Source organism: Bubalus kerabau, chromosome 15, assembly GCF_029407905.1.
Source record: "Bubalus kerabau isolate K-KA32 ecotype Philippines breed swamp buffalo chromosome 15, PCC_UOA_SB_1v2, whole genome shotgun sequence".
Taxonomy (NCBI): domain Eukaryota; kingdom Metazoa; phylum Chordata; class Mammalia; order Artiodactyla; family Bovidae; genus Bubalus; species Bubalus kerabau.
In genome coordinates this window covers 51,123,537-51,136,297 of record NC_073638.1, presented here as the reverse complement: position 1 = coordinate 51,136,297, position 12,761 = coordinate 51,123,537, and the positions used below count along the sequence as shown (strand labels likewise).

Sequence of the window (12,761 nt, the reverse complement as noted above, 5' to 3'; positions counted from 1 at the left end):
AATATTCATTGGAAGGACTGATGCTGAAGTTGAAGCTCCAATACTTTGGCTACCTGATGTGAAGAGCTGACTTGTTAGAAAAGATCCCGATGCTGGGAAAGATAGAAAGCAGGAGAAGAAGGAGATGACAGAGGACAAGATGGTTGGATGCCATCATTGACTCGATAGACATGAGTTTGAGCAAGCTTTGGGAGTTGGTGACGGACAAGGAGGCCTGGCATGCTGCAGTCCATGGGGTTGCAAACAGCAGGACATGACTGAGCGACTGAACAACAACAAGTGAAGACAGTGTCCAGGGATATGGAAAGTTCTTAGCCTATATGCCCCTGACTGAGGGGAGGGATAGGAGGTGAATAATAACAGTTGGCTAGTGTTCAGGGTTAGCAAATAAGCACTCTTCATATGAGATTGCCTGGAAACCCAGGAAAGAGTTCAGGCCTATAAATGACTATTGTAAAGTCAACATACTCACACAATTGGTGTGGTAAACCACTAGCTTAATGTCTTGAGAGATGCAATATTAGGGCATTGAGAGGTTGAGGAAGGAAAAGATATAAAATGTTACATGTTCAATCTCAAAAAGTTTCACACAACAATTATTAAATATTAGGAACTGAACATAAAAAAGTAAAACAAAAAACCTTTCTTTTGTTTCTGTTTCATCCATCCATTCATTCAACTGTTTGCTATAATGAGTACATATATCTTCTTTTAATGGACCTGTACACAACAGCTGTGGGTCACACTCTTGGCATAAGGGATAAGGCCATGAACAAAACATACATGACTGAATATAAGAAAATCACAGGTAGAGTACTTAAAAGGTCAATTTAGGTCCCTTTGAAGTCAGCATGGATAAGTCCTTCTATGTAATTTAGGTTTGGCATGGGATGGGTCAGGAAGTAGAGAAGACTTCCCAAAGTATGTAACTCAAGATCTTTGAAGAGTGATAGAAATTAGTAAGGCAAAGAATACTGAGAATGATGAAAGGCGGAGCAGGAAAACTTTGTCACATGTCAGTTCCTTAAACCTGTGGCCCACTGAGCTGAGAATAACATCAGGCCCTTTTAACACCAGAGCTGGGAACACGTCTTATAGGATTGTATCCTTTTCTTACCTAATTTTATACATTAACAGGAAAGCAGTCTCATCTGTGATGCTGGGGTCACCCTACAATCATACAACGGAAGTCCCTGCCACCTTCATCCTGGTGGGTATCCCAGGTTTGCAGTCTTCACATTTTGGCTGGCTATCTCACTGAGCATCATGTATACCACAGCCCTGTTAGGAAACACCTTCATAGTGACTGTCATCTGGATGGATTCCACTCTACAGGAGCCCATGTACTGCTTCCTGTGTGTTCTGGCTGCCGTGGACATGGTTATGGCCTCCTCAGTGGTGCCCAAGATGGTGAGCATCTTCTCCTCAGGAGACAACTCCATCAGCTTTAACGCTTGTTTCACTCAGATGTATTTTGTCCATGCAGCCACAGCTATGGAGACGGGACTGCTGCTGGCCATGGCTTTTGACCGCTATGTGGCCATCTGTAAGCCCCTACACTATAAGAGAATTCTCACACCTCGAGTGATGCTGGAAATGACTGTGGCCATCACCATCAGAGCTATTATATCAATGACTCCACTGAGCTGGATGGTGAGTCATCTGCCCTTCTGTGGCTCCAACGTGGTTCTCCATTCCTACTGTGAGCATGTAGCTGTGGCCAAGTTGGCTTGTGCCGACTCCAGGCCCAGTAGTCTTTATAGCCTGATTGTTTCCTCCATTATTGTGGGTTCTGATGTGGTGTTTATTGCTGCCTCCTATATCCTGATTCTCCAGGCAGTATTCAGTCTCTCCTCAAAGAATGCTCAGTTAAAAGCATTAAGTACGTGTGGTTCCCATGTGGGGGTTATGGCTCTGTACTACCTACCTGGGATGGCATCCATCTATGTGGCCTGGCTGGGGGAGGACATAGTGCCTTTGTGCACCCAAGTGCTATTAGCTGACTTGTATCTGATCATCCCACCATCTTTGAACCCCATCATCTATGGCCTAAGGACAAAGCAAATACGGAAGCGAACATGGGGCCTGCTGATTCACTGCCTCTTTAACCAGTCCAACTTGGGTTCAGGAATTCAGGCCCTTGAGCAAACCAGACAACTTCAAAGATGGCCTAGCTAACCTGGACAGTTTGGTTCACCTGATGCCATACAAGGTCTAAGTAAAGAAGCTGTAAAGTTTAACTTTACCTAACTATTCAATCTCTAGCAAGGATGTCCATGAAATGATTTATTTTCTGATGAATATAATGGTTTGAATAAACTAGTATTTGAATCAGAGATAAGTCCTGGCAGAGAATATAGATTTGGGATTTTTCTTTCCTTAGATTCTGACCTACATTTCCAATTTAATATCCTACCAGACCTCTGCAGAAGAAACCAAGTGTTGGGTCTGCAATGTCTGACTTATTTTCTCACAACTGTTCTCCTGATATAATTATATGGAAGCAACTGTTAACATATAATACACTGACCTCTGGGCCATTGATGAATCCACTCAACTTGGATCGTGTGCTCATACCTGGAACAGAGTCTGTCTCCAGTCAAAATGGATTCCAGTTTATCTGAGGAGATGTAAACTTGGAATCACTGATGATGGCCATTTTCTAACACATGTACTTGGAAAGTGAAGTCTGTTCAAAAATTGGTTCTTTGGTTCCAGTTCATTTAAAACAAACAAGTATATCCCTGCTATTCAGTACTATAAGATATACCTCTGTTTCCTATGTACCTAGTATTGTTCAGGAAGTTGGAATGGTGTACTTATCACCAACTTTTTGTTTGTAACAATGGAAGCTAAGGCAATGTGAGTTTGCTTTTATTTTCTCTTTTCAGAAAGTCTTAATTTTTATAGTCAGTATATGTTAAAAAGAAAGGGATTTCATATGTAAGAGATACATATATTTGAATCTTGTGTATTTGAAAATCTTAATAAAATATAATTTCCAAATAAGTGTTGATGGCAAGTTACTGTATCTGTGTCTTAATATCCCCTTTGTACTGATGGGGAAACAATGCTAACTATAAAGTACATGGAAGATTACATTTCAAAATGAGCATATAAAACAATACCTTACATACATACTGTGCATACTTTAAACTATACACAATAATTTCTAATTTCATAATTTTAAGGGGTAGTCATAGGTACTGTTGATATTATATTCCTGTGTAGATAAGCATGTACAAAGTAACTGTTCCAAAGAGATCTGATGCTCAACCACCTAGCAGCCATAGATTTCCCTGATATTGCTATTATTTACTTGCTTAGAATGTATTCTATTTCTGAAAATCAAACAAGTAGGAATCAATCTCTAAAAATCAGATAAACTTATTTTGGGCCTCATTTTCTTTTCAGAATATATGTTATATTGCTTATTAGTTATCCTCTGAGGACATGAAACAAAGTCTCTTCCACTAAGCACCTGTCTCTCCCTGCAATCTGGAAAGCTCCCTTGGGCCAGAGAACAGGGAAAAATCAGTCTCTGGAGGAGTTATAGTGTTTGTCTGCTGGGCAGAGGTCAAGGGAAGCTGGGGTGTCCAGGGGAAAAGCAGGGTGATAGAGAATCTGAAGGGAAAGAGGGCTCCCAATGGGAGGGCTCTGAAAGTGACAACACTCCTCATCGTGCCTCCATGTTGTTCATATTTGATCGTGTGTTGCTCCTCCTGTATAAATCCCCCTTCTTTTGAGTGAAAGAAACGTGGCCTGCCAGAGGAAGTCAAATAGAGACAACTCCAGGGATGTGAGTAACTAACCTGGGGACTGGGTGTTGGGCTTGATGAAGTCTCAAAGCCAGCGTCACCCTAGAAAGGAGGATATAAGCAACTCCACTGCAAAGGGCTGGCCAGGTCTCATGAGTACTGCTGATACCAAGATCACATTCTGGAAATTATGGGACAACTGGGGAGATAAAAGGAACAGGATATACATGCTTATTTTGGTTCAAAGCTGAGAGAGGAAGGGGTAAGTTTAACCTTGGAATGAAGGAGAGAGGGTTTTCAGGGACTAGGGAGTGTTGAGAGAATAGAAACTGAGCAGTAGGACTGATTGGGAGCATGTGCTTTTGGTCATAGTGGGGAGACATTGATTTATCATGAACACAAAGGCTCCATTTCACTGAATTATGGATTACTACTTTTACCTTTAAGACAATTTTCATTTAAATTGAGTATTTCCCATCCTTTAAATAGAAATAAGATATCCTGACATATCCTATGATTTTCTTATTAAGTGTCTTGTCTAAGCTTTTCTTTTTTTTCTAAACTTTCTTCCTTTTATTCTTAAATTTTTTTAGTATAAATTTATTTATTTTAATTGGAGGTTAATTACTTTACAATTTTTTAGTATTGGCTCTCCAGCTCTTCAAGTGAATGTCCCTGCAGGTTTGAAGGCAGAGGCAGACTGTGGTCTGGAAATGTTTTAGGAGAGCTTGGCCAGGGCTTTCTGAAGAAGAATGCACCTCAAGAACCAGGAAGCAATTGTATTTCTTGATCTTGGTAGTGGTCATGAGGGTGTGTTCATGTTCTCACAGATAAAACTTAGACAGTCTATTTTACCATATGGATGCTACATTTCAATCAAAAGTTAGCCAAAAAATAAAGACGCAGGAAACGGTGTTAAATGTTCTGGATAGGTCAAGTAAAATAAAGACTGAAAACACTGGATTGGCAACATGTCACAGATGGAGGTAATTGTTGGTCTAAACAAATTCTTTTTCAGTAGCAGCAGACTGAAGAGTAAGATAGTAATACTTATAAACAGACCCACTAAACCAAATGTTCTGCCAATGGACCAGACTATTAAGACATGTAAATCTCTAGCACTGCTAAGCAAGAAGAAAAAGGAATGAGGGAACTAAAACCTCACAGAAATGAAAGGTATGACCTGTGACAACTTGCCAAGGCTAGAGAGGAGGGATGGGCAGGCACTAGATGAGACTTCTCTCAGAAGAAAGGTCGATTTATACAGGGGCATCCAGAGAGGAAGATCCTGGATCAGAGTTAAATAGCAGGAAGAGCCATTCTTATTCCTCAGATTCTCTTCAACTCTTTAAGGAAAGATGCTCAATCTTGGCTTTATGGCATCCAGGAAACACATAGCAGTCTTAAGAGTACCCTGAATAATTTTCTTTTCACTCTATACTATTGTTCTACTTTTAAAAGCTTTCCTTTATCTTCTCATGCTCTACCACTGAAGATGTCTCACCCAGTGGTTATATGCAGTTAGGTTCTCTGACTATAAAACAGAACTCATTACTTTATTCAGTCTATTCCATTATAAGGCATTTCTTATGTTTAGGGTTTTTTTGTTGGTTTGTTTTGTTTCAATAAAGACCATGGTTTTCAATCATATCCCATAAGTTTGGCTTTTTTAGAAAACTTCTTAGAACTCTCATCAAGGTTTCTGTTGGTACCTGGCTGTAGAGTCAATTAGTGGTAGGCTCTCCAGGGGGTACCTGGAAGGGACAAATGTGTGTTTCCTGATTAGCACTGAGAACCAGGTAAGTGTTCGTCTAGTGCTTGGCTACTGCCATTGATGGGATTCTGAAGTCAGTTCTCCATCAATCTTACCTATTCAACTTTTTTAGGGAGGAGGCAGAAATGATGAGAAATCCAAGAATGATCAAGTGAAGACAATGTCCAAGGATCTAGAAAGTTCTTAGCCTTTTAGCCCCTGACTGAAGGGAGGGACAGGAGGTGATAACTAATCACTGGCTAGTCTGGAGGCTTGACAAATACACACTCTTTATTTAAGGTTGCCTGGACACCTGGGAAAGAGTTCTTGGGCTTTATGTGAGTACTGTAAAGTTCAGTGGTCACACAATCAGTGTCATGACCCACTAGCCTGAGGCTCTGAGAGATGTAGTATTAGGGTAGTGAGAGTTTCAGGAAGGAGAAGATAAAAAACATTACATGTTAAATCTAGGAAGTTCATTGTTTCATTCAACAATGATTATATATTAGGAACGGAGCATACAGAAATAAAAGAAACATTCTTTCCTCTGATTTTTCTTTCATTCAACTTTTTGCTATAATGAGCACACGTATCCTCTCTTACTGGACTTGTGCACAACACATCTGGGTCACACACTTGGTATAATTTATAAGGCCATGAACAAGATACACATGATTGAATACAATAGTCACATGTATGATACTGGAATGATCAGTTTAGGTCCCTCAGAGGTAAGCACAGATGAGAGCCCATAAAAGCTCTGAAGCTACCTAATTTAGTTTTGTCATGAGATGGGGCAGAAAGTAGAGAAGACTTCCCAAGGGATGTAACTCAAGATCTTTGAATAGTGATAGAAATTCATAAGGCAAAGAATACTGAGAATGATGGAAGGTGGAGCAGGAAAACTTTGTCACATGTCAGTTCCTTAAACCTGTGGCCCACTGAGTTGAGAATAACATCAGTCCCTTTTAACACCTGAGCTGGGAACACATCTTACAGGATTGTATCCTTTTCTTACCTAATTTTATACATTAACAGGAAAGCAGTCTCATCTGTGATGCTGGGGTCACCCTACAACCATACAACGGAAGTCCCTGCCACCTTCATCCTGGTGGGTATCCCAGGTTTGCAGTCTTCACATCTTTGGCTGGCTATCTCACTGAGCATCATGTATACCACAGCCCTGTTGGCAAACACCCTCATAGTGATGGTCATCTGGATGGATTCCACTCTACAGGAGCCCATGTACTACTTCCTGTGTGTTCTGGCTGCTGTAGACATGGTTATGGCCTCCTCAGTGGTGCCCAAGATGGTGAGCATCTTCTCCTCAGGAGACAACTCCATCAGCTTTAACGCTTGTTTCACTCAGATGTATTTTGTCCATGCAGCCACAGCTGTGGAGACGGGGCTGCTGCTGGCCATGGCTTTTGACCGCTATGTGGCCATCTGTAAGCCCCTACACTATAAGAGAATTCTCACACCTCGAGTGATGCTGGGAATAAGTGTGACCATCACCATCAGAGCGACCGTATTCATGACTCCACTGAGCTGGATGGTGAGTCATCTGCCCTTCTGTAGCTCCAACGTGGTTCTCCATTCCTACTGTGAGCACATAGCTGTGGCCAAGTTGGCTTGTGCTGACCCCAGGTCCAGTAGTCTCTACAGTTTGATTGGTACCTCCATTATTGTGGGTTCTGATGTGGCCTTTATTGCTGCCTCCTATATCCTGATTCTCCAGGCAGTATTCAGCCTCTCCTCAAAGAATGCTCAGTTAAAAGCATTAAGTACGTGTGGCTCCCATGTGGGGGTTATGGCTCTGTACTACCTACCTGGGATGGCATCCATCTATGTGGCCTGGCTGGGGGAGGACATAGTGCCTTTGTGCACCCAAGTGCTATTAGCTGACTTGTATCTGATCATCCCACCTACCTTAAACCCCATCATCTATGGCCTGAGGACAAAGCAAATACGAAATCGAACATCAAGCTTGCTGATGCACTGCCTCTTTAAACACTCCAGCTTGGGTTCATGAATACAAATCTCTTCAGACTTTGAGCATTTTAGCCAATCCAAAGATGCTTTAGTTCACCTGGATGGTCTAGTTCACCTGGCACTATACAAGTTCTAAGAGAAAGCTATAAGGATATCTTTGCCTCAGTTCAGTTCAGTACGGTTGCTCAGTTCTGTCCAGCTCTTTGCAACCCCATGGACTGCAGCATGCCAGGCCTCTCTGTCCATCCCCAGCTCCTGGAGCCTGCTCAAACTCATGTCCATAGAGTCAGTGATGCCATCCAACCATCTCATTCTCTGTCGTCCCCTTCTCCTCTTGCCCTCAATCCTTCCCAGCATTAGGGTCTTTTCAAATGAGTCAGTTCTTCACATTAGGTGGTCAAAGTATTGGAGTTTCAGCTTCAACTTCAGTCCTTCCAATAAATATTCAACTAATTTCCTTTAGGGTGGACTGGTTGGATCTCCTTACAGTCCAAGGGACTGTCAAGAGTGTTCTCCAACTTCACAGTTCAAAAGCATCAATTCTTCTGTGCTCAGCTTTCTTTATAGTCCAACTCTCACATCCGTACATGACTACTGGAAAAACCATAGCTTTGACTAGATGGACCTTTGTTGGCAAAGTAATGTTTCTGCTTTTTAATATGCTGTATAGGTTGGCCATAATGTTTCTTCCAACGAGTAAGCGTCTTTTTATTTCATGGCTGCAGTGACCATTTGCAGTGATTTTGGAGCCCCCCCCCCCCCCCGCCCCGCCAAAAAAGTCAGTCACTGTTTCCACTGTTTCCCCATCTATTTGCCATGAAGTGATGTGACCAGATGCCATAATCTTAATTTTCTGAATGTTGAGCTTTAAGCCACTTTTTCACTCTCCTCTCTCACTTTCATCAAGAGGTTCTTTAGTTCTTTGTCGCTTTCTGCCATAAAGGTGATATCATCTGCATATCTGAGGTTATGGATATTTCTCCCAGCAATCTTGATTCTAGCTTGTGCTTCATCTGGCCTAGTGTTTCTCATGATGTACTCTGCATATAAGTTAAAAAAGCAAGGTGACAATATACAGCCTTGACGTACTTCTTTCCCAATTTGGAACCAGTCTTCTGTTTCATGTCCAGTTCTAACTGTTGCTTCCTGACCTGCATACAGATATCTTAAGAGGCATGCAAGGTGGTCTGATATTCCCATCTCTTTAAGAATTTCCCACAGTTTGTTGTGATCCACACAGTCAAAGGCTTTGACATAGTCAATAAAGCAGAAATCTATGTTTTTCTCTTGCTTTTTTGATGATCTAATGGATGTTGGCAATTTGATCTCTAGTTCCTCTGCCTTTTCTAAATCCAGCTTGAACATCTGGAAGTTCATGGCTGCTGAAGCCTGGCTTGAAGAATTTTAAGCATTACTTTACTAGTGTGTGAGATGAGTACAATTGTGTAGTAGTTTGAGCTTTCTTTGGCATTGCCTTTCTTTGGGATTGGAATGAAAACTTATCATTTCCAGTCCTGTGGCCACTGCTGAGTTTTCCAAATTTGCTGGCATATTGAGTTCAGCACTTCCACAGCATCATCTTTCAGGATTTGAAATAACTCAACTGGAATTCCATCACCTTCACTAGCTTTGTTTGTAGTGATGCTTCCTAAGGTCCATTTGACTTCACATTCCAGGATGTCTGGCTCTAGGTGAGTGATCATAGAGTCTTGATTATCTGGGTCATGAAGATTTTTTTTTTTTTGTATAGTTCTTTTGTGTATTCTTGCCACCTCTTCTTAATATCTTTTGCTTCTGTTAGGTCCATACCATTTCTATCCTTTATTCTGCCCATCTTTGCATGAAATGGTCCCTTGGTATCTCTGATTTTCTTGACGAGATCTCTAGTCTTTCCCATTCAATTGCTTTCCTCTATGTCTTTGCACTTATCACTAAGGAAGTCTTTCTTATCTCTCCTTGCTATTCTTTAGAACTCTTCATTCAAATAGGTATATCTTTCCTTTTCTCCTTTGCTTTTTGCTTCTTTTCTGAGCTATTTGTAAGACGTCCTCAGATAGCCATTTTGCTTCTTTGCATATCTTTTTCTTGGAGATGGTCTTGATTCCTGTCTTCTTTACAATGTCAGGGACCTCCAATCATAGTTCTTTAGGTACTCTGTCTATCAGATCTAGTCCCTTAAATCTATTTCTCACTTCTACTGTGTAATCGTAAGGAATTTGATTTAGGTCATACCTGAATGGTCTAGTGGTTTTCCCTACTTTCTTCAATTTAAGTCTGAATTTGGCAAGAAGGAGTTCATGATCTGAGCCACAGTCAGCTCCCAGTGTTGTTTTTGCTGACTGTATAGAGCTTCTCCATCTTTGGCTGCAAAGAATATAATAAATTTCATTTTGGTATTGACCGTCTGGTGATGTTCATGTGTAGAGTCTTCTCATGTGTTGTTGGAAGAGGGCGTTTGCTTTGACCAGTGTGTTCTCTTGGCAAAACTCTATTAGCCTTTGCCCCGCTTCATTCTGTACTCCAAGGCCAAATTTGCCTGTTATTCAAGGTGTTTCTTGACTTCTTACTTTTGCATTCCAGTCCCCTATAATGAAAAGGACATCTTTTTTGGGTGTTAGTTCTAGAAGGTCTTGTAGGTGTTCATAGAACCGTTCAACTTCAGCTTCTTCAGTGTTACTGGTCAGGGCATGGACTTGGACTACTGTGATATTGAATGGTTTGCCTTGGAAATGAACAGAGATCACTCTGTTGTTTTTGAGACTGCATCCAAGTACTGGATTTCTTTGCTTAACTGTTCCTTCTCTAGCAAGGACCAATGAGATGATTAATTATCTGACAACTTTAATGGTTTCAATCAACTAGGATCTGAAACGTACAGTTTAGGCAGAGATGATAGATTTGGAGATTTCCTTTCCTTAGTTCCTGACCTGCATTTTCAACTTAGTATCCTACTAGTCCCTTTGCACGGAGAAGGCAATGGCACCTCACTCCAGTACTCTTGCCTGGAAAATACCATGGATGGAGGAGCCTGGTAGGCTGCAGTCCATGGAGTTGCTAGGAGTTGGACACGACTGAGTGACTTCACTTTCACTTTTAACTTTCATGCATTGGAGAAGGAAATGGCAACCCACTCCAGTGTTCTTGCCTGGAGAATCCTAGGGACGGGGGAGCCTGATGGGCTGCCATTTATGGGGTCGCACAGAGTCGGACACGACTGAAGCGATTTAGCAGCAGCAGCAGCAGTCCCTTTGCAAAAGAAGCCAAGTGTTGGTTGTACCATACCTGACTAATTTTCTCACAAACTGTACATCTTGGAATTCTGAGGTGGAGCTACTGGTAAAGAACCTGCCTGCCAAATGCAGGAGACATAAGAGACATGGGTTCAATCCCTGGGTCAGGAAGATCCCTTGGAAAAGGAAATGGCAACTCACTCCAGTATTCTTGCCTCAAAAATCCTATAGACAGAGGAGCCTGGTAGGCTACAGTCCATGAGATCAAAAAGAGTTGGACACGCTTGAAGTCACGTTGCACACATGTGTATCTCCTTATGAAATTATATGGAAGCAACTGTTAATATATATGACAGTGACCTCTATGAATTGATGAACCCACTGAACTTGGCTCATGTGCTCACACCTTGACAGAGTCCATCTCCAGTGATGATGGATTCTGGTTTATCTGAGAAGGTATAAACTTGGAATCACTGATGGTAGCCATTTTCTAACACATGAACTTGGAACTCTTTCACAGAAGGAGAAGCAAATTAGGAAAATGGTATAAAGAAACTGTCTGGCTCTCTGGTCCCAATTCATTTAGGATACCTAGGTACATCCCTGTTATTAAGTTCTACAAGATATACCTCTATATTCTTTTAATATACCCTCTGTTGTTAAGCTACTTGGAATACTGTACTAATCACCAGCTTTTTGTTTCTAAGCAACAGAAATTTAGGCAATGTGTTTGTCTTTTTCTCTTCCTTTCAGAAAGTTTTAAACTGAATAGTCAGTATATGTTAGAAGAAAGAGATTTCATATATAATAGATATGTCTATATATTTGACTCTATTACATTTGAAAATCTTAATAAAATGTAATTTTCTAATAAGTGCTGATGAAAAATTACTGTATCTGAGTCTTTATCTCCTTTCTACTGATGGGAAAACAAACCCTCTAATTTATAGAGGGTACTGAAGATTAAAAATGAGTAGAAATCACATAAAACAACACTTGACATACTGTATATACCTAAAAATAAACCCAATAAAATTTTAATTTCATAATTTTAAGGGGTATTTGTAGGCACTATTGAAACTGTGAAAGTGAATTTGCTCAGTTGTGTCCGACTCTTTGTGACCCTGTGGACTGTAGCATACCAGGCTTCTCCATCCATGGGATTTTCCAGGCAAGAGTACCAGAGTGGGTTTCCATTTCCTTCTCCATGGGATCTTCCCAACCCAGGGATCAAACCTGGGTCTCCTGCATTGCAGGCAGATGCTTTACCCTCTGAGCCAGCAGGGAAGCCCCTAATGTAGATCAGTATTCATGTAATAACTTTTCCAAAGAGATTTGATGCTTAACAACTTAGCAACCATACATTTTGCTAACATTTATATTATTTACTTCCTTAGAATGTTTTTTTATTTCTGAAAAATCAAAGAAGTATGAATCTACCCCTAAAAATCAGATAATGAGTTCCCATCCGCTTGCAACATCATAACATAAAACCAAATCAAGAGCATGAGATGGTTAAGTATATTTGATAAGATTTCCATTTTGACAAATCACAATATTCTGTTTCCACATGCAACCCACTGACTTGGCCACATCCATTAAATAAAAAAAATTATTAGATGCATTAAAGAATCTGATAGCAAGCAACAAAGGGATAGTCCAGCCAGCAAGTAGAGATTTCTTGCTGGTATTTCCATTAGAAGCCTATCTGCCAACTTTGTGTTTCTTTCACTTTGGAATTCACTGAAGCCAGCTGAGATCCACTGCTGGTACTCAAATACTGAACTTCATACTTCCGAAAATGGACTGGTTCTCTGCCATGGCTACCCCAAACAAAAAACCCTGTGCTTCTCCCAATATATTCAGATATGACCCCTGACCTATTACATAAAGCAACATATGCTCATTTAACTATAAACTGGGACCCACAGTAGACTCTCAGTGTTTTGATTTTTAAGAGATTACAACCAATCTTTATTGAAAAAAAATGGAGATTAGATTTTCTGCAAGGAGGTGGGAACTCAAGGA

General features: G+C 40.8%; 1 protein-coding gene and 1 pseudogene across 1 annotated transcript; both read left to right on the top strand.

Moving 5' to 3' along the window:
• Positions 1-1,095: 1,095 nt before the first annotated feature.
• On the top strand, positions 1,096-2,178 carry LOC129627842 (olfactory receptor 52I1-like; annotated as a pseudogene).
• Positions 2,179-6,499: 4,321 nt separating this feature from the next.
• On the top strand, positions 6,500-7,543 carry LOC129628397 (olfactory receptor 52I2-like). The gene has a single exon (XM_055547827.1). The coding sequence runs from the start codon at positions 6,569-6,571 to the stop codon at positions 7,541-7,543; it is 975 nt and encodes a 324-aa protein (XP_055403802.1). The 5' UTR covers positions 6,500-6,568.
• Positions 7,544-12,761: the final 5,218 nt, after the last annotated feature.